This window comes from Hyla sarda, chromosome 8 (assembly GCF_029499605.1).
Source record: "Hyla sarda isolate aHylSar1 chromosome 8, aHylSar1.hap1, whole genome shotgun sequence".
Taxonomy (NCBI): Eukaryota; Metazoa; Chordata; class Amphibia; order Anura; family Hylidae; genus Hyla; species Hyla sarda.
This window is the reverse complement of record NC_079196.1, coordinates 187620593-187647896: the sequence shown is the minus strand read 5'-3', so window position 1 is coordinate 187647896 and position 27304 is coordinate 187620593. Positions and strand designations below refer to the sequence as shown.

The 27304-nt window shown below is 43.0% G+C and overlaps 1 protein-coding gene across 5 annotated transcripts in view; it reads left to right on the top strand.

Annotated features, from left to right (window-relative positions):
- TMEM130 (transmembrane protein 130) overlaps window positions 1–27304 on the top strand; it is an 80498-nt gene that overhangs the window by 35372 nt on the left and 17822 nt on the right. For all 5 annotated transcript variants that reach the window (XM_056534547.1, XM_056534550.1, XM_056534551.1 and 2 more), the window contains exon 6: window positions 14816–15018. In XM_056534547.1, the coding sequence (XP_056390522.1) occupies window positions 14816–15018 (203 nt within the window). The remainder of the gene's footprint in view (window positions 1–14815; window positions 15019–27304) is intronic.

Here is a 27304-nt window from a genome sequence, read left to right as displayed (position 1 = left end):
CCAGGAAAAATGCAAGGTGTATTTAATGTTGGTGTTTTTCTGGCGTTTTCTTTCCCCCCAAGTCCCATGAAAGAATCACATGACTAGTAATGATAAAATGCAGGGGCTAAAATGCTGCGGAAAACAAGGAGAAAATCCACCTGTGTGAATGTACCCTTTTTTCTTGCCGTTTTTGTGGCAATTTTTCATTTAGTTTATTGATCTAAAACCAGGTAGGACATATAGAAGTCCATCCTTTATATTTCTCTTTCCGTTTTCCTTTCCTTTTAAACCCACTTCTGGCTTTGGCTCAAAACCTGGGACACAGATTGTATTCCTGGCAGGTTCCCTTTAAGGCTGAGGCTATATTTTTTTTTGTCACTCACTATAAAAATCATTGTAAAATTGCTGTCCATAGGAATGCATTTAGAATCTTAAAAACCACTCCAGCAATTTATAAGTGTAAGTGCTTACATACTACGATTTTTGGGTGATCTTAGGCCCCTTTCACACTACCGTCATGTTCCTGCATTCTGACACCCTTTATTTAGCAACGGTTATTTAGCAATAACGGGTCATGAAAAAGTTTATGGAATAACTGAATACAACGGATGATAACTGATGATCAGTTCTGACGGACATTCTGTCAAAATAACGGACATGTGCCATCCGTTATCACCCGTTATTTCATCCGTCATGCAACTTTATATTCCATTATTTTATGTCTGTTATTTTATTTCCATGTGACTTCCTGTTTGTGATGCTGTACTGAGCATGTTTAGCAGCAATAACGGATCATAACGGAACATAAAAATAACGAACAATAATGGATGTCATTTGTGAACATCCGTCACCCATAGACTTCAATGTTAAAATTTTAACATCAGTTATTCCACCATTATTTTTGACGGGACAAAAATTAGTGCATGCACTGTTATTTGCCCCGTCACAAATAATGGACGTTAGTCATAACGGGACATAACTGATGCTAAATTATGGTAAAAAAATCCCATTGACATGAATAGGATTTTTTGACGGACGTTTTATGGACTTTCTAATGGGAGTTAATGACGGGAGCATAACATAGTTACATAGTTACATATAGTTAGTACGGTTGAAAAAAGACATACGTCCATCAAGTTCAGCCAGGGAATTGAAGGGTAGGGGTGTGGCGCGATATTGGGGAAGGGATGTTGTTTTATATTTCTGCATAAGCATTAATGTTATTTTGTTCCAGGAATGTATCTAACCCTGTTTTAAAGCTGTTAAATTTTCCTGCTGTGACCAGTTCCTGAGGTAGACTGTTCTATAAGTTCACAGTTCTTATGGTAAAGAAGGCGTGTCGCCCCTTGAGACTAAACCTTTTCTTCTCCAGACGGAGGGAGTGCCCCCTCGTCCTTTGGGGGGTTTAACCTGGAACAGTTTTTATCCATATTTTTTGTATGGGCCATTTATATACTTATATACGTTTATCATATCCCCCCTAAACGTCTCTTCTCAAGACTAAACAATTGTAACTCCTTTAATCGCTCCTCATAGCTAAGATGTTCCATGCCCCATATTAGTTTAGTCGTGCGTCTCTGCACCCTTTCCAGCTCCACAGTGTCCCTTTTATGGACTTGTGCCCAAAACTGAACAGCATATTCCAGGTGAGGCCGTACCAATGCTTTATAAAGGGGGAGTATTATGTCCCTGTCCCTCGAGTCCATGCCTCTTTTTATACATGACAATATCCTGCTGGCTTTGGAAACAGCAGCCTGACATTGCATGCTTTTCTCTAGTCTGTGATCTACAAGTACACCCAGATCCTTCTCTACCAGTGACTCTGCCAGTTTAATCCCCCCTAAGACATATGATGCATAACGGTAGTTGCTAAAATGAAGTCTTATTACTAAAAGCCCAGATGTGGTTCTGGTCTAATGAATATATTAGAGTAAGTTCACACATGACAGATTTTTTTCTGCAACAAAAAAATCCATTTCCATCAGAGTTCCCAGAATTCTGATCAGCTTTGGATAATGTACTGTATTAATGTATAGCTAGGAGGGAGTCTGGGACGAGCTGCTGATATCGTTCATACATATGTATGTCAGTGTTCCTGGAACTAAAGATATATGGAATTAGGTAATGACCACTGGGTTTTTCATAACTTTCTCCAACTCAAATCCTTCCCTAAAACACAACATTTGAGTTTTTCCCAAATGAGAACAGGTAAAAATAGTTTGTATTCATTAACATAGGAAATGGAGGTCACACATAACATTTAGGCAAGGGCTACACAACCATTATTCCCGCAACAAACATTACTTTCCCAAAAATCACAGTGTCGCTGTCATGACTGTGGGAGGACAGGGAGAGTGAGCCCTAAGCTGTCCCTATATACACTCTCCCTGCCTACTTGCCCATCCACCCTAAACGGTGGATCGACAAATTGGAGCCGGTCCCTCCCTGCGCGAAAGTGCTATGGATGTAAAAACAAATAATATACTGTCAGGGACCGACTAGGGGGACAGGGAGAGTGAGCCCTAAACTGACCGTAAAACATCTCTACCTGCCTACTTGCCCACTCACCCTAAACGGTGAGTCGAAAACTGGGAGCCGGTCCCTTCCTGCGCTAAAGTGCAGTGGCATAAAAATAATAAACATAGCCAGTCACAGGCCAGAAACAGAAACCTACTAGACAATACAAATACTAAACGGGCAGAATATAAACTCACAAACAGAACAGAATATAGTGAATTAACAAACAGTTCACTAAACCAGATATCAGATTAACGGCAGACATGATAAAATGAACAAGACTAGGCATGATAGGAGTATACAGCAGAATCCAGGAGATGAAGGGGATAGCGGAAAAACTGCGCTAAAACACTAAACTCAACAGGTAAGTTACTAAGAACTCTCACAAGCAGGTACAAGCACAAAGGATAGGATCAACCAAACAGGATATAAATATAAGACACTGTTCACACTGGGACACAGAATCAGGATACCAAACAGGAATATAAAATACAGAGCACAGGTAACAAGCAAGACTCAAACATAGTGTGAAGCTGAACAGACAAAATACTAAAACCGACTGATATAACACAGACTGAAATCTACAATAAACAAGACTATTTAACCATGGCTAAAACTCACATAATATCATAGGATAAATACAAGGTGCAAGCTAAAGCAGACATGACCGTGCATTGCACACACAGACATGGTTTTAACTAAAATAACCAGCCCAGACTGCAGAGAAGTCTGGCTTAAAATAGATACACTGTAGTTCCTATTCGCTCAGAGCATTAACTATTCCCAATCCAGGTGGAATAGCCACCTGCTCTGAACAAACTAGTGTGTGAATACACCTAAACGGAAAAATACAAAAACAAATAAACGGACATTACATATACATTGTTGGTCACAGGTTCAGAAACAAATAGGAAAACTACCAGACAACCAGATACACCAGACAGAATATAAACTCACAAACAGGGCAGATGCAGTGTACTAACAAACAGTTCATAAACTGATAATCCAGATAAACGGCAGACATGATTAAATGAACAAGACTAGGTATGCATCAAGTATTCAGCAGAATCCAAGAAATGCAGGGGATAAATGGAAGAACTAATTGCTAAACACCAAACTGATCAGGAACATAGAACAATGTTCACACTTGGACACAGAACAGAAACAAACTGGACACCCCACTCCACAAAAGGAGTAGACAGCATAATAAAGCCAAATAGACTACTAGCCAGCGGGCACACTCCACTGTGTGATCAGGATGCTGACCTAGTAGGAAACAGAAATATAAAACATGAAACACTAGACTAGAACCAGATGAGTCTGAATAGACTCCAGGATACCAAACAGGAATTATAACATACAGAGCACAAGCAAGACTCAGACAGTCTGAACAAAGACTAAACAGAATGGACATACATAATCCTAAAAACCGACAGATGTCCTATAAAACCAAGCAGACTAAAAGCTATTTCAAAAAGGCATAAACTTGGTTAAAACTCAAATACTAGACAGACAAAAGCAAGGCGCATCATGAAATAGACATCATAGTAGCATTATTGCACAAATAACCAGACAGAATGCAGGAGAACTCTGGTATAAATAACTCCACTCAAGTTCTCATTTGTTCATAGCATTAACTATTCTCTATCGAGGGAGAATAGCAAACTGAATAATACATAAATTTAGGTGCACTACTGTGGTAGATGTAGACAGTAACATATGACTAACCCTCAAACTGATGTTAAAATTGAGACATTAGCCAGTATATCCGTATATGAAGGACATACCTGAGCCCGCACACCAACGCCAAGGTTTCTCAAGTTGCACGGGACCTAACACTAAACCTACCTGTACCGTATGGGCAATACCAGGGGTCAGTGGGCAATTACAGAGGCATTAGGTCCGACTCACAGCCTGCTCCCAGTTACTGGGCACACATACAATGGGAGGAGGGAGGAAGACTATGAGCCCCACCCAAGTAGGCTGATATGTTCCTGGCCTCACAGGTGAACCTAAATGCTGCCTATAATAGTGATTAAGGCGCATTAGATTTGGAGTTTATACAACTCCAAGTATAACATTTGAATAGCTAACTGCTCAGAACATCCTAGTGTGTGAATAAATTGGTAATAACAAATGGTCCAGCACTAACAGGACTAGGACTCAGGTGAGCCGACCATGAATGATAGTGGTGAGCGTGGAGAACCTCGGGTATATCGTGGGTAGCGGTGGTGCATATATCCAAAATAGCAAATGTCCAAAGGTGAAAAGAAAACAGGATTGCACTCACCATCCACGAATCTTTATTCGATACCAGACATGACAAGCAAGGTGTGGAGGCAGGTGACGTGAACCGGAACAGACTGTTTCGCGCAATTGTGGCGCTTCTTCCTGCCGGTATCAAAGAAGCGGCTGGAAGAAGCGCCACAAGTGTGCGAAATGGTCTGTTCCGGATCACGTCCCCCGCCATCCACACCTGCACATGTCATGTCTGGTATCGAATAAAGAACAAGACTAGGCATGATAGGAGTATACAGCAGAATCCAGGAGATGAAGGGGATAGCGGAAAAACTGCGCTAAAACACTAAACTCAACAGGTAAGTTACTAAGAACTCTCACAAGCAGGTAAAAGCACAAAGGATAGGATCAACCAAACAGGATATAAATATAAGACACTGTTCACACTGGGACACAGAATCGGGATACCAAACAGGAATATAAAATACAGAGCACAGGTAACAAGCAAGACTCAAACATAGTGTGAAGCTGAACAGACAAAATATTAAAACCGACTGATATAACACAGACTGAAATCTACAATAAACAAGACTATTTAACCATGGCTAAAACTCACATAATATCATAGGATAAATACAAGGTGCAAGCTAAAGCAGACATGACCGTGCATTGCACACACAGACATGGTTTTAACTAAAATAACCAGCCCAGACTGCAGAGAAGTCTGGCTTAAAATAGATACACTGTAGTTCCTATTCGCTCAGAGCATTAACTATTCCCAATCCAGGTGGAATAGCCAACTGCTCTGAACAAACTAGTGTGTGAATACACCTAAACGGAAAAATACAAAAACAAATAAACGGACATTACATATACATTGTCGGTCACAGGTTCAGAAACAAATAGGAAAACTACCAGACAACCAGATACACCAGACAGAATATAAACTCACAAACAGGGCAGATGCAGTGTACTAACAAACAGTTCATAAACTGACAATCCAGATAAACGGCAGACATGATTAAATGAACAAGACTAGGTATGCATCAAGTATTCAGCAGAATCCAAGAAATGCAGGGGATAAATGGAAGAACTAATTGCTAAACACCAAACTGATCAGGAACATAGAACAATGTTCACACTTGGACACAGAACAGAAACAAACTGGACACCCCACTCCACAAAAGGAGTAGACAGCATAATAAAGCCAAATAGACTACTAGCCAGCGGGCACACTCCACTGTGTGATCAGGATGCTGACCTAGTAGGAAACAGAAATATAAAACATGAAACACTAGACTAGAACCAGATGAGTCTGAATAGACTCCAGGATACCAAACAGGAATTATAACATACAGAGCGCAAGCAAGACTCAGACAGTCTGAACAAAGACTAAACAGAATGGACATACATAATCCTAAAAACCGACAGATGTCCTATAAAACCAAGCAGACTAAAAGCTATTTCAAAAAGGCATAAACTTGGTTAAAACTCAAATACTAGACAGACAAAAGCAAGGCGCATCATGAAATAGACATCATAGTAGCATTATTGCACAAATAACCAGACAGAATGCAGGAGAACTCTGGTATAAATAACTCCACTCAAGTTCTCATTTGTTCAGAGCATTAACTATTCTCTATCCAGGGAGAATAGCAAACTGAATAATACATAAATTTAGGTGCACTACTGTGGTAGATGTAGACAGTAACATATGACTAACCCTCAAACTGATGTTAAAATTGAGACATTAGCCAGTATATCCTTATATGAAGGACATACCTGAGCCCGCACACCAACGCCAAGGTTTCTCAAGTTGCACGGGACCTAACATTAAACCTACCTGTACCGTATGGGCAATACCAGGGGTCAGTGGGCAATTACAGAGGCATTAGGTCCGACTCACAGCCTGCTCCCAGTTACTGGGCACACATACAATGGGAGGAGGGAGGAAGACTATGAGCCCCACCCAAGTAGGCTGATATGTTCCTGGCCTCACAGGTGAACCTAAATGCTGCCTATAATAGTGATTAAGGCACATTAGATTTGGAGTTTATACACCTCCAAGTATAACATTTGAATAGCTAACTGCTCAGAACATCCTAGTGTGTGAATAAATCGGTAATAACAAATGGTCCAGCACTAACAGGACTAGGACTCAGGTGAGCCGACCATGAATGATAGTGGTGAGCGTGGAGAACCTCGGGTATATCGTGGGTAGCGGTGGTGCATATATCCAAAATAGCAAATGTCCAAAGGTGAAAAGAAAACAGGATTGCACTCACCATCCACGAATCTTTATTCAATACCAGACATGACAAGCAAGGTGTGGAGGCGGGTGACGTGAACCGGAACAGACTGTTTCGCGCACTTGTGGCGCTTCTTCCTGCCGGTATCAAAGAAGCGTCTGGAAGAAGCGCCACAAGTGCGCGAAATGGTCTGTTCCGGTTCACGTCCCCCGCCATCCACACCTGCACATGTCATGTCTGGTATCGAATAAAGATTAGTTGGATGGTGAGTGCAATCTAGTGTGTGAATGTGTGAAAACACACCAAAACAGAAAAATACAAAAACAAATGAACGGACATTACAGTCGCTCTGCTTGACTTGTGGTGCATTTAATGAAAGTGAATGTCATCACGTTGTAACACACAAGTTGCTATAATCAACACAACAGTTGCCAAAAATTCAAGCAACTTGCGTGAGACAATGCAACCACATGCACTCTTATGGTGATGTAGGCAAGTGATGCTGCTATCTTTGGTCATGCAGTTTGTGTCGTAAGCAAAGTCTCCATGTACCCGTAGCCTCATTTTTCAGAATTGACCATTGATCCCACCGAAAAATTGCATGTAACTGCTAGTAATATAAATGACTAGTACTGTCAGATACAAAAACTTTTGATATGTTGTAAAGCATGCAAAACCAATAGATTTTGCAATTGCTTTCATTAGAAACAACAACTGCCCCCCTGCCTGCTTGGACACATACTAGTCCTGCTGTGTCCATGCATCATCACCTATGTCATGGACACACTTCCTTGATTGACAGCTGTGAGTGCAGGGGTCACAGCTAGAGGAAAAATCCTCCCACTGTCAGCTTGTGTCCCGCTACTGTCAGTGAGGACAAGCTGGGAGTTGTAGTTTTGCTAATGCTAGGGGAGATGTGAGCAGACAGTATACTGAAGGAGGGGGCAGAGACCTGCACAGTGAGGCCACGCCCCCTTCATTTGAGAGGAATTCAGACTAGTGAGATAAATTAAATGTGTAATAAAAAAAAAATTTAAGGTGCTAGACACATAAAAATTAGATGTACATGGTCAGGATTAGGTACTGAGGGATATATTTAAAAAAAATGTTGGATCTGACGCATACGCTTTAAAGGGGTACTCTGGTGAAAACCTTTTTTCTTTTAAATCAACTGGTGGCAGAAAGTTAAACATATTTGTAAATTACTTTAAATTAAAAAATCTTAATCCTTCCTCTACTTATTAGCTGCTGAATACTACAGAGGAAATTCTTTTCTTTTTGGAATGCTTTCTGATGACATCACGAGCACAGTTCTCTCTGCTGATGTTATTATAATAATAATAATAACACTTTATTTATTGTTGTCCTTAGTGGGATTTGAACCCAAGTCCCCAGCACTGCAAGGCAGCAGTGCTAACCACTGAGCCACCATGCTGCTCTTAGCATAAATCTGCTATGCATGGCTGCTAAAATGGACAGAGATGTCAGCAGAGAGCACTGTGCTCGTGATGTCATCAGTGTTCCAAAAAGAAAGGAATTTCCTCTGTAGCATTCAGCAGTTAATAAATACTGGAAGGATTAAGATTTTTTAATAGAAGTAATTTACAAATATGTTTAAATTTCTGCCACCAGTGGATTTAAAAGAAAAAAGGTTTTCACTGTAGTACACCTTTAATTCATTGACGTATTTGATAATATTTGACACTTCTGTGGTGCTTGCTTAGGGTTCTCCGCTAACATCCAACATGTGGGAGATACTTTGCCGTATATACCTAGTATATAATAACTCATGTATCCAGCCTTTACAAGTGACAGGTCATCAGAGCATTGCTTTATGTCACATGCCCATGGTCTGATAGATGACAGAGGAGGAAGGAAGTAGAGGGCACAAGTGAAGTGTCATACTTCCACATAAGTTTTGCTGACATGTGCCTCGTGGTATGCACACCCGTATATGTTACTGCTATTAAAGTTACTTGTCTGAATAATGGCGGAAGCACCTGTAGGTTGAAGGAAGAATTGGACAGGGTTCTCTTTTTGATCACTTGTTAGATCTTTATGTCTTGTCTTTGGTATTTACTGCTGCTGCCTCTTTAGTGTTTATTAAACATAAACTGCATATACTGTTCACTATTGCCTTGCAGAAGGAAGTTAGTGCTCAATGCTGCTGTATAGGCATACACTTGTAAGGTAGTAGTGAGTTCTTAGGTCAACAGGAGCAAATAATACACTTTAAAACAACCCTGAACATTTCTGACATGTTTCTGGGATTTCCCTGCAGACATTACGCACATTTGAAAAACCTGTCTGGCACTAGGACTGCTCGGAAATGCGACATCTCATAGACGGCAATGCATTTCCTTGCCGACTCCACAGACTTGCCTATTCTTCCTGCGGACGCCACAATCAGAATTTCCACATCTGGCGCAGAAATTCTGCCGTGTGAGCAGTGCGTCAATATCCCGTGGAAATCAATGGCCCTCTGCTGCAGTGGAATGTCTGATCTTCCAGCTCCTCTTGGATGTATGATGCATATGCCCCTACACTACTGAAATAACCTACATGCTAAAGGGAACAAGATATGCATGCTAATGTTGGAATCAAGAAATGTTGGCTGAATGATCAATAGTTACCCTATGTACTGTGGGAGATTAGATCTTTAGAACCAGTCTAATAGCGGTAAAGTAGCAGTCAGAGCTAGGGTCATGGAAGTAATGTTTAAAAAGGACTTCTCCAGCCTTAATTGTTCAGTAACATATCAAATGCAGCCTTTACACTCAAATATAAAAGAAATCCTGCTTGTCCAGCGCTAACAATACAGCTTTTTCACCTGTCTATAGAGGTGGCTTACTACCAGCCAACTGACAAAACAGACAACAAATGTGTTATTCACACAGATTACAATGTCCATTTGAGGTGGCTAACCTCCATTTTCAAATTCTCATTAGCAGTGCAGGTTCCTTGTAGCCTCCCTTGCAGGCTGACTCCCTCCTAGTTTTAAAGCCCAGTGACAAACTGTCTTCAGTACCTGTGCTGATCAGGGCTAGTCTGAAGTGGCTCTAGAAGGCAATAAAAGACCTAATTTCTAAACCTGCCTATTATCCCTGAAACCAAGGGCGCTACATAAATAAATAAAAATAATCCCATAAAAATCCAGACTGGATAATGAATTTACCAAAGTCCCTAGCAAGTTAAATCTTGCCTTGGATTTAACTATTTCTGAATTTCCCATATCTCACCCAGCTTTCTCTGGATGAGGTAAACGCTTTCTGAAACTTTGTATCCATATGCCACAGGGACCTGGGACAGGGTGTGGAAATAAAAAAATAAATAAAAATACTGTCCCAAGGGACTAAAACAGAGCCCAATCTACTTGTCTGTCATGATGATCCACTTGTCCTGGCCAATTTTTATTTTACACTCTAGTTTTTTCCTCCTCGCCCTATAATGCCCATAACTCTTTTATTTTTTCATCTACAGATAAGGGCTTGTTTTTTTGCAAAACCAATTGTACTTTGTAATGATACCTTTTAGTTTTACATAACATATGCACTGAAACAAAAAAATATATATATTGGTGAGGTGAAATTGAAATAAAAAATGTCTTTTTTACGCCATATACCTTGTGGTCAGCTAACATGTTATTTTGATACTTTAAAGGGAACCAATCATCAGATTTTACCCTATATAACGCTTGGCAAAGCTTTATATAGGGTAAAATCTTTATTTTCACCATTCCCGGGGGACGCTCCTGCGTCACCTGGGCGGGGAGCTCTTCCCATCTACTCCCGTTCTTCGGCCGGCAGCGACGCCCCCTCCACTTGATTGATGGGCCGCGTCATCGTTCCGCTCACTGAACAGACGGAGCAGAGTGATGACGCGGCCCATCAATCAAGCGGAGGGGGCGTCGCTGCCGGCCGAAGAACGGGAGCAGATGAGAAGAGCTCCCCGCCCAGGTGACTACTTACGGCGGCGGCGGTGACTAGTTTATAACTTCATATCTTCACCATCCCTGGGGGCAGGAGCGTCCCCCGGGAATGGTGAAAATAAAGATTTTACCCTATATAACGCTTTGCCAAGCGTTATATAGGGTAAAATCTGATGATTGGTTCCCTTTAAGTCATCTCGATTACAGCAATACCAGATTTGTAGTTTCCGTCATGTTTTACTTATTTAAAAAAAATTCTGAACTTTTTCAAAAAAGTTTTGTTGATATTTTCTGACCCCTGTAACTTTTGTAATTATTTTTTTTTCCGTATGCCAGGCTGTATGGGGACTCATTTTTTGCGCATGGGTACCATTTTGATCTGACCTTTTAATTGCTTTTAACTAGATTTTTACTGGGATATTATAAATAAATTGCAATTCTGGGGTTTGGTTTTTTTTTTTACACTACGGGATATATAATGTTTTATTTTAATAGTTCATACAATTACGCATGTGGCGATACCAAATATGTTTTTTTTAAATTATGTTTACATGTTTTTATTTAGGAAAATGGGGTGATTTGAACTTTTAATATGGAAGGGGTTAACGTGTGTCTTTTAAACTTTTATTAAACATTTTTTTTACACTTTATTAGTCCCTTAGGGGACTTTTAGGAGGAATCATTAGATTCCTCATACAGATCAATGGAGTTCTAATGAATTCTATTGAACTCTGCAAACTGTGTGCTCTGCGCTCCAGTGATAGAGCCTAGTACAGCCAGGCTCTATCAATGACAGAGCCACGGACACCAGAGAACAGAGGTAAGCCCTCAGACTACCTCTACGATCGCGCTGCGGGGGGGGGGGGGGGGGGGCGATCTACCCACTAGCCCACCAGGGAGCATTGAAATGTCCCTTTAGATGCCGCTGTCAGCTTTGAAAGTGGTGATCTAAAGGGTTACTAGCCAGCCTCGGCGATCGGGATCACCGCATGCTGGCTATTAGTGGCAGCCCCAGCTACTGAGATCAGTTGGGGGCTGCAGAGTATGGAGCGGCCTTGAATCGGGAGCCCACTCCATACTCCCCTCTGAGCGCCGCCGTGCTTGTCGGGGGCTTTCAGGTGCGGCCCTGCTTGCCCAAAGCTGGGCTAAGGACCTGAAAAATTCACCTGCCCAGCATTAAGAATTTTATTGCTGAAACCAGTTTATAGGGAACCTGTCACATCATCATATTATAGAGAAGGAGCTGAAAAGATTGGCATAGTTTTGTGTATAAAGATTCAGTATAACTTGTATTTGTTCATTTTAATTTCTGCACACTTTGGGCTTAGTCCAGTGGGCGGTCCTACTATCTGTATGGGCACTAATGCAGACATAGTTGTCAATCACTGATTAGGACCACCCACTGGACTCCTAATCCCAGAGTAAGAAGTAATGTAAATGAATAAATGACAAGTAATACTAAAAAAATTTTCAGATAAATCTGCTTCTGCTGCTCTATAACCTGGGACACATATTGTATTGCATGTTTAATGTGGCAGGTTCCCTTTAAGGCTGAGGCTATACTTTTTTGTCACTCACTACAAAAATTATTGTGCAATCACTGTCCATAGGAATGCATGTATAATCTTTAAAACCACTCCAGCGATTTATTTTCCAAGTGCTTACACACTTAGTAGTAGCCAAAATGAAGTCTCATAACTAAAAGCCCAGATGTGTTTCTGGTTTAAGGAATAAATTGGAGTAAATTCACAAATTTTTTCTGCAGCTAAAAAAATCATTTCCATGCAACTGAATATCAGCATATGCGGTAACTTCTGCAAACATTCATTCAGATGAATGCGACAGTTGTAGAAGTTTCTGTGCAAAATCTGCTTTGTGTTAAAGGAGTACTCTGGCAAAATGTACTTATTCCCTATCCACAGGATAGGGGGTAAGTAGCTGATCGCGGGGAGTCCGACCGCTAGGGCCCCCTGCAGTCTCCAGGATGAGATCCCGATGCTGTCAGTGAGGAGCACCTAACGATTCTGGCCTTCGCAGAAAAAAAATGACATGCCATTGTTTTTGTGGAATCTGCTCGGAAATGCATTGCCATCTATGGAGATGGCATTTTTCTGAGCGTTCCTAGGGCCAGCATATTCTGCCGGTGTCCGTTGTCTGCAGGATGTCTGACGGAAATTTTACCGGCAGACATTCCGCAAGAAAACCGCCGCGTGAACATGGCCTTATCATCAATAAAGTTTCACCCTATAAAAATAGATCCTAATGACTATTAGATTAAAGTGGGGTTGTCTTCTTCTGGACCTTCAAAGTCTTTGTATTATGGTGGACCAGTCAAATCCTCTGGCAATTCTATATTACATTTGGTGGGAAAAAAAATTATAGTGTTACTATTATATCTATGTCATAGAGATGTATCAAATGCTTTTGTTGTGTCCTGGTACCGTATTGCATACCGTACCTAGTGTAGAGGTCCCCAAAGTCAGAGTAACTGCGCTCAGGTAGGATCCCTCAGGTGGGACAGCCCCTAGGCGCCTCTTCTCTACTCTAATTCTATAATGTTTATACATGTATATATTTAATAATAATGTATATCAAATACAATGTATAGTACTTATCTTGTTCAGCATCGCATGACCTTCAGTCAAGTGACCATGTTAATATCCTCTATGGTATGTTGGAGGACCTTTGGAGGTCCTTGGGTCACATGTTACCCACAATCCTTTGTAAATGGTGATTGACATCAGTACGGGACCAATTAGCTTAAGTCCAGCCCCTGCTCATATAAGGGAGCTGTAGCCAATTATCGCTCTCTTGAGTTGCTGCTCTCATGGATGCCGGACTAGCAGGGTGGATCTGCGCAACTTGCAAAGACACGCTAAGCCTGAAAACCTACTGGGGTCAGCTGAACTAAAACTGTGAGTTCTAAACTACCCCCGCTAAAGTTAGTGTGACTACTGGACCGCAACTAAATCCCCTAAATCCAATGGAACAGCACATAATACCCTAAAGACTCTAAATTGCTAAAGTCCCAACCTTTGTCAATCTCCAAAGAAAGCAGTTGTATAGAGACTGTTCCGGTTATGAAACCTGCAGAAAATCTTCAGTAAAAGTTAAACTTGTTTCAGAAAACTCTCCGGTTGTGGACATTCCATTATTATCTACCTCCCTATCGCTCTTGGGAAGGGTGGCGGTAGGACAAGCATTACTGAGGAGCCCACACCCTGGCGTCACGAATAGCAAGGGTTAACAAGCACCCTTTAGTCAATGCACAGCTACACCCCCATATACCCTACTCCTCCAGGCTATCACACTTTGATCGGTCGCGGTCTGGGTGTTCAGACCCTCACCTATCACTAGATATAGCCCTGCAGGAGACAGGCTTTATAGACTTACTATAGAACAGTGTTTTCCAAACAGTGTGTCTTCAGCTGTTGCAAAACTAAAACTGCCAGCATGCCCGGACAACCAAAATTTTTTACAAATTGCAACAGCCGGAGACACGCTGTTTGGAAAACACTGTTCTATAGTAAACACTGCTATATAAGCGAATGGTGTGTGTCTGAACACGCAGACCCTGACTGGTCACTACTCTTGACATGTCTCTACGGGCATGCTGGAAGTTGTAGTTTTGCAACAGCTGGAGGCACACTGATTGGAAAACGCTGTTCTTTGACATGTCACATGTTTTGTTACAATATGTGTTATAATAATGCTTCAAGTGGATTTATCTATATGCGAAAAATGAAAGCATTAGAAGCTTAGAAAGACTCACATTAAATCATATAGAATTATGGACAATTACAGACTGATTGTTGGACACTAAGATTTTAGTAATTCATGAGGATTATGTGAGACGTGATGGAGATGGATGGAATATATGATGTGATCCTTTATCTTTCAGTCCCCCTTTGACAGTCTGCTGGCTTATCAAATCTGACTGCATTTCTTTGGATGGAGAAGAGTGCCACCCAGTGGTGATCAATGACACTACCAGCATTATAAGACATCAGTTCACATCCGCAGGTCGGTATTGCTTGAGTGTCAAAGCCAAGAATAAAGTCAGCAAGTTGGTAGGACATCAGAGCATCACCGTAACGTCTACAGGTAACAATCAACTTTATTCAAATACACAAGCAATGAATGAACAATGCATTTGGGTATGTGTAAATATTGGACTCTATGGGGGAGGTTTATCACTGTGTGTTCAGCTAAACAACTTTTAAAGGGAACCTGTCATGAGATTTTACTGTTTATCACATGTGGCACCACATTATTTATAGTAAAATCTTCTTCTTCTTCATCTTCGCCGGGAGACATTGCTGCTAACAGGGATGATGAGGATATGAAGTTAGAAAGTGTCCCCCTCCGGCCCTGTAAGTAGTCCCCTGGGCTGGGAGCTATACTTACCTTGTCCCATCTTCTCCAGCTGTGATCACACCTCCTCAGCATAATTGACAGCTCGGGCACAACCCGCATCATCACTCTGCTCAGTCTGCTTAGGAGCCAAGGTGATGACGCGGGCTGTCAATCATGCTGAGGGGGCGTGATTACAACCAGAGAAGATAAGACTAGGTAAGTATAGCTCCTTGACCAGAGGACTACTTAGGAGTCCGGCAGGGGGCACTTTCTATCATCATATCCTCACCATCTCTGCTGACAGCAACGACCCCTGGGGTTGGTGATGAAGAATATTTTACCATATATAACGTTATATTGGTTAAATCTTATGACAGATTCCCCTTGAAACGAACTCACCAGCCACAAGTTATGTGTACGTGCGCCTAATTTGTCGTGCTTGGTGTGATAACTTTGGCGCACGTGCACATGTGTGGGATTTTTTTGCTCCTGTGAAGTGGTTGTATGCAAGTTTTGTTAGCGAAAAGATTGTTGGTATCAATTTGCAACACTTCTCCAAATGTTGCAAATTTTGTTGCAGAGGGCTCCATGATAAATTCACAACCATTGCAAAGTAAAAGGGCAAAACTGTTTAAGTAAGCAAGGTTGGCAAAAAGCACTTCAGGACAATAGGATTTTGACTGTTAACATTCCCCCCACCCCTTGGAATCATTTTCTGTTGTGGGTGACTGGTCCTAAAAGTAGATTTTTTTTTTTTTGCTCCTTAAAAATCCTCACTAACATAAAATAATAGCTTACACCAGTGTTTCTGAACCAGGGTGCCTCCAGCTGTTGAAACACTACAACTTCCAGTGGCTGTCCGGGCATGCTGGAAGTTGTAGATTTGCAACAGCTGGAGGCACCCTGGTTGGAAAACATTAGCTTAGACAATGAATTCATTCAGAATAAATATAGTAATAGCTGGATTATTGAAACCCTCTTTACAATGTTTTACAGTCTCCACAGATTTATAACTATTAGCCAATATTTTTTCTGCCCTTTTTGGGTAATAGGACCACAGACCTGCGCTACCTTTAAGTATGGCCATCTTTAGCTGACTTATCCTCTTCCAGAAATTCAGCAAAATTGCAGCTGTAGCCTATGTGCAGGGAACATAGGGAAACCCTTGCTGTGTGGACGAACATTATTCTTCTGTGGTGGCCCAGTAATGGAGATGTTACCCCGTACTCTTGCTGCCCTGTCAGACAGCCTCCTTCAGTGTCCCCAGGGGCCCTTGCACCTGTTTCCCCCCGGTACATATGTTCTGCAGTGTATTGTATTATAAAATGTGTTGTATCTTTAAAGGAGTATTCCAGGAATTTTTTTTATGTGACTATGCTACAGGGGTATGTGTACTTCATAATATAGTGTCTGTACCTGTATGTGACGGTTTTCTCACAATTCTTCTGTGATTTTCACCCCAATATTTATTTTTACCAGCATACAAAATGACTGTTGTCTCAGATTTTTCCCAGGTTGCAATGCGGCTGAGACCTGACTCACTAGTCAGCTGATGACAGGGAGCCTGTCTGCTTCAATGGGTGAAGCGATCGCTTGGTGGGAGAGAGATCAATCTGCAACTGATGCAACAGCTGTAGGCACCCTGATTGAAAACCACAGGTTTTTTGATGGATGCAGCTCATTTATGTTTCAATGGGTGGGGTGGCTGATGTGTGGGAGGGAGGAAAATGGAATTATAGGATTTGTATTCAAAAAAAGAAAAGTCAAACAGGAAATACAAGTTCACAAAAAGCTAGCCACAGTGTTATGGTAATCTCACAACATAGCCATTTAGCCCCAAGACAAGCGCAGATCCTTCCTAAGCATGTCCATTATTGTCTGCCAGCAGTGGCGTTGCGACCCGGGTGCGGGGGGTGCGGCCCGCACCGGGTGACACCAACCCAATGGGGTGACACCAAGACGCTCCGCAGCACCCCTCCCCTCCCCTCCCCCTCCCCAGCTACACAGACACCCCCCTAACCTGTGCCCGACCGGCCTCGCATCCGTCAGCACCCCCCCGCTGTGTGTGCGGTGCGCCCGTCCGTCAGCAAACCCCCTCTTTCACCTTCACTGTGCGCCCGACCGTCATCACACCCCCCACCCTCACCTTCACCAGCACTGTGCCCGTCCTCCGCTCCCACGTCTGCGCCGGCCTGACGTCACACCGCACGGCCGCGCAGGAGGACGCAGGAGTTACGTCACTCGCACGGCGCCCGGTGAGAAGGAGCGCTGCGCTGGATGGGTGAGTTTGTATGTCTGTCTCTCTGTCTCTATCTATGCTTGTGTGTGACTGTGTGTATGTGACTGTGTGTGTTTGTGTGACTCTCTGAGTGTGTGTGTGTGACTCTGTGTGTGTGTGTTTGTGCGACTCTGTGTGTGTGTGACTGTGTGACTCTGTGTGTGTGTGTCTGTCTGTCTGTGAGTGTGTGTCTCTCTGACTGTGTGTGTGTGTGTGTTTGTCTCTGTGTTGTGTTTTTTTTTTTGTGTGTGTGTGTGTGTGTGTGGGGGGAGGGTATAACCAGCGATCTATTGTGGGGAAACTCTGACCCATTGTGGGGAACCTGCAAGGGGACCTGCGGCCTAATGTGGGGAAACTACTACCAAATGTGGGGAGTCTATGCTACCTAATGTAGGGAATCTGTGCTACCAAATGTGGGGAGTCTATGCTACCTAATGTGGGGAATCTGTGCTACCAAATGTGGGGAGTCTATGCTACCTTATGTGGGGAATCTGTGCTAGCTAATGTGTGGAAATTGCTACCTAATGTGGGGAATCTGTGCTATCTAATGTGGGGAAATTGCTACCTAATGTGGGGTAACTGGTACCTACCTAATGTGGGGGAACTGGTACCAAATGTGGGGAATCTATGCTGCCTAATGTGGGGAATAGATGCTACCTAATGTGGGGAAACTGCGACCTACCTAATGTGGGGGCACTGCTGCCTACCTAATGCTCCCCCCCCCGGCAGTAGCACCCTCATCATCCACCAGCAACACCCCCCCCCCCCCAGCAGCACCTCCATCAACATATCCTGATGGTGGATGATGGAGGTGCTCCTGCCAGGAGGATGATCCTGCCGATGGATGATGGGGGTGATACTGCCAGGGGGGATGGCCAGTAGCACCCTCATCATCCTCCAGCAACACCTCCCCAGTAGTAGCACCCCCATCATCCACTAGCAACACCACCAATACCCCCCTCCCGTGGTAATAGCATCAGCTAACGGATGTTGAGGGGTGTTACTTTGGTTGTGGTATTATATTCAGAGGGTGCACTGTATGGCAACGTTAAATTCAGAGGGCGCAGTGGGTGGTAGTATTATATTCAGAGGGCACAGTGGGTGGTAGTATTATATTCAGAGGGCGCAGTTTGTGGTAGTATTATTAGAGATGAGCGAACTTACAGTAAATTCGATTCGTCACGAACTTCTCGGCTCGGCAGTTGATGACTTATCCTGCGTAAATTAGTTCAGCCTTCAGGTGCTCCGGTGGGCTGAAAAAGGTGGATACAGTCCTAGGAAAGAGTCTCCTAGGTCTGTATCCACCTTTTCCAGCCCACCGGAGCACCTGAAAGCTGAACTAATTTATGCAGGAAAAGTCATCAACTGCCGAGCAGAGAAGTTTGTGACGAGTTGAATTTACTGTAGTTTGCTCATCTCTAAGTATTATATTCAGAAGGTGCAGTGGGTGGTAGTATTATATTCAGAGGGTACAGTATGTGGCAGATTTATATTCAGGGGTACAGTATGTGGCAGATTTATATTCAGAGGGTACAGTATGTGGCAGATTTATATTCAGAGGGTACAGTATGTGGCAGATTTATATACAGAGGGTACAGTATGTGGCAGATTTATTTTCAGAGGGCGCAGTTTGTGGTAGTATTATATTCAGAGGGCGCAGTTTGTGGTAGTATTATATTCAGAGGGTATAGTGTGTGGCGGTATTATATTCAGGGGTACAGTATGTGGCAGATTTATATTCAGAGGGTACAGTATGTGTTGGTATTATATTCAGAATGTACAGTGTGTGGTAGTATTATATTCAGAGGGTACAGTGTATGGCGGTATTATATGCAGGGGTACAGTATGTGGCAGATTTATATTCAGAGTGTACAGTATGTGATAGTATTATATTCAGGGGTACAGTATGTGGCAGATTTATATTCAGAGGGTACAGTATGTGATAGTATTATATTCAGGGGTACAGTATGTGGCAGATTTATATTCAGAGTGTACAGTATGTGTTGGTATAATATTCAGAATGTACAGTGTGTGGTAGCTTTATATTCAGTGGGTACGGTGTATGGAAGGTTTATAATCAAAGAGTATAGTGTATAGTAGTATTATATTTAGAGGATACAGTGTCTGGCAGGTTTATAATAATAATTGTTTTCATATAGAGGATGAGAATGTGCTGACATAGTGAGGAGACGTCTGGGCGTCACATTCTGCAGAGAGAAGTTTTAGCTGGAACAAGTCCTGGCGGTATGTATCATCTGAATTAGATAAGGAAAGACTATATAGAGAAGACGTCACCGGTAGTCACTGATATCATTGTACATTCTCCTCTCTGTGTCCTGTAGTCACTTGTCCGTTCTACAGTTAGGTCAGTGAAACTACAACTCCCAGCATAACCTCACCACTGCTCAAAGGGGTACTCTACTGGAAAAAAAATGTTTTAATCAGCTGGTGCTACAAAGTTAAAGAGATTTGTAAATTACTTCTATTTAAAAATCTTAATCCTTCCAGTACTTATTAGCTGCTGTATAAGTGATTCACAGGAAGTTATTTTCTTTTTTAATTTATTTTCTGTCTGACCACAGTGCTCTGTGCTGACACCTCTGTCCATGTCAAGAACTGTCCATAGTAGGAGCAAATCCCCATAGCAAACCTATCCTGCTCTGGACAGTTCCTGACATGGACAGAGGTGTCAGCAAATAGCACTGTGGTCAGACTGGAAAGAACTACACAACTTCCTGTGGAGCATACACCAGCTTATAAGTACTGTAAGTATTAAGATTTTAAATAGAAGTAATTAAAAAATCTGCTTAACTTTCTGGCACCAGTTGATATAAAAGTAAATGTTTTACAGTGGAGTACCCCTTTAAGTAATTCTGGGAGCTGTATATTTCAATGGTGAAAACTTCTTTAACACTTTCCTATTCTGTGGCAACTGGTATATCTGATTATTATACTGGAATTTCTCACAATGCGCTACAACAGTGGTGTCTGTCACAACAGGCTAAAAACTTAAGGGGGGAGGGGGTAGGTATGGGGGTGACACCATTTTCTACCGCACCGGGTGACACCAACCCTAGCAACGCCACTGTCTGCCAGGTATGTACTAAAATCACCTTATGGTGGATAACCCCTTTAACCCCTTAAGGACCGGGGTTTTTTCCGTTTTTGCATTTTCGTTTTTTGCTCCTTGCCTTTAACCCCTTAAGGACACATGACGTTCTCATACGTCTCCATTTCCGAGTCCTTAAGGACACATGACGTATGAGAACGTCATGTGTTTTACCGGCCCCCCGCAACCATCTGGAGCGGAGCCGGTCCCCGATGCCTGCTGAAATCGTTCAGCAGGCATCGGGGCATATCGCCCAGGGGGGTCATTATGACCCCCCATGTCGGCGATGGCCGCAGATCGCTGGACAATTCAGTCTAGCGATCTGCGGCGGATTCCGGGTCAATCGGGTCTCCAGTGACCCGGTGACCCGGAATTATTGGCTGATCAGCCAGAGCCAGCAGGGGTGAGGTGGCACTGGTGCCACCTCACGATCGCCCTGATTCGTCGGCCGGATTACCGGCCGACCAATCAGGGCACCTGCTGCGGGTGTCACTCCCGCAACCCGCTCCGCCCCTCTTCCGGAGGACGTGAGCGGGTGCGGGAAGATGACCCCCGGTGCTGGGGACCCCGATCCCCCGGCGTCCCTGTTGGGATCGGGGCCCCAGGAGCAGCGGCGGTGGCGGAGACGACGAGGGACTGACCTGTGCGGCTGGATCGTTGGAGGTGAGTGACAGCCTCCTGCTGTTGCTTAGCAACAGCTCCCTGCATGCAAAAAGGGCATGCTGGGAGCTGTAGTTATGCAACAGCAGGAGGCAGACCACCACAACTCCCAGCATGCCCTTATGGGCATGCTGGGACTTGTAGTTTTGCAACAGCTGGAGGCACATTCTTTCTATGGAAAAGTGTACCTTCAGCTGTTGTGTAACTACAACTCCCAGCTTGCACAATCAGCTAAAGTGCATGCTGGGAGTTGTAGTGGTGCATCTGGTGGTTGCATAACTACAACTCCCAGCATGCCCGTTGGCTGTCGGTGACTGCTGAGAGTTGTAGTTTTGCAACAGCTGAAGGCACACTGAGTTAAGTAGTAAACCAGTGTGTCTCCAGCTGTTGCATAACTACAATCCCCAGCATCCCCAGCCAAAGTAGTATGCCTCCGGCTGTTGCATAACTACAACACCCAGCATGCCCTTCCGCTGTCCGTACATGCTGGGGGTTGTAGCTTTTGCAACAGCTGAAGGCACACTGGTTGCAAAACACTGAGTTTGTTACCAAACTCGGTGTTTCACAACCAGTGTGCCTCCAGCTGTTGCAAAACTACAACTCCCAGTATGCACTGATAGACCGTACATGCTGGGAGTTGTAGTTTTGCAACAGCTGGATGTTCCCCCCCCAATGTGAACGTACAGGGTACACTCACATGGGCGGAGGATTACAGTTAGTATCCGGCTGCAAGTTTGAGGTACGGCAAAATTTCTGCCGCAGCTCAAACTGCCAGCGAGAAACTACTGTGAACCCCCCGCCCGTGCGACTGTACCCTAAAAACACTACACTACACTACCACAAAATAAAATAAAAAGTAAAAAACACTACATATACACATACCCCTACACAGCCCCCCTCCCCTCCCCAATAAAAATGAAAAACGTCTGGTACGCCACTGTTTCCAGAACGGAGCCTCCAGCGGTTGCAAAACTACAACTCCCAGCATGCACTGATAGACCGTACATGCTGGGAGTTGTAGTTTTGCAACAGCTGGATGTTCCCCCCCCCCCCCCAATGTGAACGTACAGGGTACACTCACATGGGCGGAGGATTACAGTAAGTATCCGGCTGCAAGTTTGAGCTGCGTCAAATTTTCTGCCGTAGCTCAAACTGCCAGCGAGAAACTACTGTGAACCCCCCGCCCGTGCGACTGTACCCTAAAAACACTACACTACACTAACACAAAATAAAATCAAAAGTAAAAAACACTACATATACACATACCCCTATACAACCCCCCTCCCCAATAAAAATGAAAAACGTCTGGTACGCCACTGTTTCCAAAACGGAGCCTCCAGCTGTTGCAAAACAACTACTCCCAGTATTGCCAGATAGCCTTTGACTGTCCAGGCATGCTGGGAGTTTTACAACAGCTGGAGGCACCCTGTTTGGGAATCACTGGCGTAGAATACCCCTATGTCCACCCCTATGCAAGTCCCTAATTTAGGCCTCAAATGCGCATGGCGCTCTCACTTTGGAGCCCTGTCGTATTTCAAGGCAACAGTTTAGGGCCACATATGGGGTATCGCCGTACTCGGGAGAAATTGTGCTTCAAATTTTGGGGGGTATTTTCTGCTATTACCCTTTTAAAAAATGTAAAATTTTTGGGAAAACAAGCATTTTAGGTAAAAAAAATATATATTTTTTTACATATGCAAAAGTCGTGAAACACCTGTAGGGTATTAAGGTTCAAATTACCCCTTGTTACATTCCCCGAGGGGTCTAGTTTCCAAAATAGTATGCCATGTGTTTTTTTTTTGCTGTCCTGGCACCATAGGGGCTTCCTAAATGCGGCATGCCCCCAGAGCAAAATTCGCTTTCAAAAAGCCAAATGTGACTCCTTCTCTTCTGAGACCTGTAGTGCGCCAGCAGAGCACTTTTCACACCCATATGGGGTGTTTTCTGAATCGGGAGAAATTGGGCTTCAAATTTTGGGGGGTATTTTCTGCTATTACCCTTTTTAAAATTGTAAAAATTTTGGGAAACCAAGCATTTTAGGTAAAAAAAAAATATATTTTTTTACATATGCAAAAGTCGTGAAACACCTGTAGGGTATTAAGGTTCACATTACCCCTTGTTACGTTCCCCGAGGGGTCTAGTTTCCAAAATGGTATGCCATGTGTTTTTTTTTTGCTGTCCTGGCACCATAGGGGCTTCCTAAATGCGGCATGCCCCCAGAGCAAAATTCACTTTCAAAAAGCCAAATGTGACTCCTTCTCTTCTGAGACCTGTAGTGCGCCAGCAGAGCACTTTTCACACCCATATGGGGTGTTTTCTGAATCGGGAGAAATTGGACTTCAAATTTTTGGGGGTATTTTCTGCTATTACCCTTTTTAAAATTGTAAAAATTTTGGGAAACCAAGCATTTTAGGTAAAAAATATATATATTTTTTTACATATGCAAAAGTCGTGAAACACCTGTAGGGTATTAAGGTTCACATTACCCCTTGTTACGTTCCCCGAGGGGTCTAGTTTCCAAAATGGTATGCCATGTGTTTTTTTTTTGCTGTTCTGGCACCATAGGGGCTTCCTAAATGCGGCATGCCCCCAGAGCAAAATTTGCTTTCAAAAAGCCAAATGTGACTCCTTCTCTTCTGAGACCTGTAGTGCACCAGCAGAGCACTTTTCACCCCCATGCGAGGTGTTTTCTGTATCGGGAGAAATTGGGCTTCAAATTTTGGGGGGTATTTTCTGCTATTACCCTTTTTAAAAATGTAAAATTTTTGGGAAACCAAGCATTTTAGGTAAAAAAAATATATATTTTTTTACATATGCAAAAGTCGTGAAATACCTGTAGGGTATTAAGGTTCACTTTACCCCTTGTTACGTTCCCTGAGGGGTCTAGTTTCCAAAATGGTATGCCATGTGTTTTTTTTTGCTGTCCTGGCACCAAAGGGGCTTCCTAAATGCGGCATGCCCCCCAAAAACCATTTGTCGCTCCTTCCCTTCTGAGCCCTCTACTGCGCCCGCTGAACAATTAACATAGACATATGAGGTATGTGCTTACTCGAGAGAAATTGGGTTTCAAATACAAGTAAAATTTTTTTCCTTTTTATCCCTTGCAAAAATTCAAAAATTGGGTCTACAAGAACATGCGAGTGTAAAAAATGAAGATTTTGAATTTTCTCCTTCACTTTGCTGCTATTCCTGTGAAACACCTAAAGGGTTAATACACTTACTGAATGTTTTTTTGAATACTTTAGGGGGTGTAGTTTTTATAATGGGGTCTTTTATGGGGTATTTCTAATATGAAGACCCTTCAAATCCACTTCAAAACTGAACTGGTCCCTGAAAAATAGTGAGTTTGAAAATTTTGTGAAAAATTTCAAAATTGCTACTGAACTTTGAAGCCCTCTGATGTCTTCCAAAAGTAAAAACTCATAAATTTTATGATGCAAACATAAAGTAGACATATTGTATATGTGAACCCCAAAAAAATATATTTTGAATATCCATTTTCCTTACAAGCAGAGAGCTTCAAAGTTAGAAAATGCAAAATTTTCATTTTTTTCATCAAATTTTGTGATTTTTCACCAAGAAAGGATGCAAGTTACCATAAAATTTTACCACTAAGTTAAAGTAGAATATTTCACGAAAAAACAATCTCGGAATCAGAATGATAACTAAAAGCATTCCAGAGTTATTAATGTTTAAAGTGACAGTGGTCAGAATTGCAAAAAACGCTCCGGTCCTTAAGGTATAAAATGGCCTGGTCCTTAAGGGGTTAAAAAATCATAACTCTTTCAATTTTGCACCTAAAAATCCATATTATGGCTTATTTTTTGCGCCACCAATTCTAATTTGTAATGACGTCAGTCATTTTGCCCAAAAATCTACGGTGAAACGGAAAAAAAAATCATTGTGCGACAAAATTGAAAAAAAAACGCAGTTTTGTAACTTTAGGGGGCTTCCGTTTCTACGTAGTACATTTTTCGGTAAAAATGACACCTTATCTTTATTCTGTAGGTCCATACGATTAAAATGATACCCTACTTATATAGATTTGATTTTTTCGGACTTCTGGAAAAAATCATAACTACATGCAGGAAAATTAATACGTTTAAAATTGTCATCTTCTGACCCCTATAACTTTTTTATTTTTCCGTGTATGGGGCGGTATGAGGGCTCATTTTTTGCGCCGTGATCTGAAGTTTTTAACGGTACAATTTTTGTATTGATAGGACTTATTGATCGCTTTTTATTCATTTTTAAATGATATAAAAAGTGACCAAAAATGCACTATTTTGGACTTTGGAATTTTTTTGCGCGCACGCCATTGACCGAGCGGTTTAATTAATGATATATTTTTATAATTCGGACATTTCCGCACGCGGTGATACCATATATGTTCATTTTTCTTTTTATTTACACTGTGTTTTTTTTTTTATTGGAAAAGGGGGGTGATTCAAACTTTTAATAGGGGAGGAGTTAAATGATCTTTATTCACTTTTTTTTTTCACTTTTTTTTTGCAGTGTTATAGGTCCCATAGGGACCTATAACACTGCACACACTGATCTTCATTATTGATCACTGGTTTCTCATAAGAAACCAGTGATCAACGATTCTGCCGCATGACTGCTCATGCCTGGATCTCAGGCACTGAGCAGTCATTCGGCAATCGGACAGCGAGGAGGCAGGAAGGGGCCCTCCCGCTGTCCTGTCAGCTGTTCGGGATGCCGCGATTAGCCGCGGCTATCCCGAACAGCCCGACTGAGCTAGCTGGCCACTTTCGGTTTCACTTTTAGCCGCGCGGCTCAGCTCTGAGCGCGGCACCGCGCGCTATTAGAGGCGGGTCCCGGCTTCACTATGACGCCGGGCCCGCCGTGATATGACGCGGGGTTACTGTGTAACCCCGCGTTATATCAGGAGAGCAGGTCCAAGGGCGTACCTGTACGCCCTTGGTCCTTAAGGGGTTAAGAGTTTTGTCATGTGATTGTTACCCAGGAGGTACTAGTGACCAGGTGATCCCAAGAGTGACCTATGGGCTCCCTGCTAGTCTCCCCATAAAAGCCCTGGGTGGAGCTAGCTTCTCCCTCTTTCTTGCTGTCTTGGAGCTTCTCTCCCTTGGAGCTTACCTCTTTCTTCCTGCTGAGGTCCAGTGCAGTCGCCTAGTGTGTGTGTCCAGAGTGTTGGAGACCTCAAAGTAAAGTCCTGCAGCCACCATCAATTCAAGTAAGCTAAAGTCACAGCTTTATGAGTCAAGTCAGTCCCTGTCATCTGTCAAGTCAGCGTGGTCTGCATTCAGTTGTCCAGTCCTACTACAAGTCCCAGCAAGCCCTTAAGGTCTTTGAGTCACTGGTCACCTCCTTGGGCCCTGGCTGAACCATATAGACTTTACCATCTGTCTACCCTCAGTAAAGCTACCGTTGTCTGTAACTTGGCATCGGAGTCTTTATTGCCCACATGCCTAGCCCAGGATCCAGCAGTATACCTTCGGGTGGTTTTAGGCTAAACCACGCCCTGGCATTACGAATACAAGGGGTTAATGCCATCTGCTCCAAGGGTAACAACATCTGCCCTCATCAAACCCCGCTACCACACTTCTATAAAATGCCAGCCGGAAGCCATGAGAGATGACACATGTCCTGCACATATCCCTGAGCTGATAGTGTCCCTTGTATCACTACTAGGGGTAACTGATTAAGGACACCTAATGGGTGCTGTGACACCAAATTTCCTTCTCCTAAGCACCAGGAAATGGTCTGGGCAGAGAAAGGGGTGTGTAATGGACAAGTAAACTGTTGTGGTCTGTCTGGGCCGCCTGGAAGCTGTTCATCTTCTGTGTATGCCGACACTTGTTTACTGCTCCCAATACCTTACCTTACCTTGGTCAAATTTCCTGCTTCTCACAGTCCAAGGATGCTCCCCTCTCAAAGTCTGTCAACTTGGCAAAATGTCTGCTAGTGTGTTGTAAAGGAATGGCTAACAGTTATTGAAGTACACT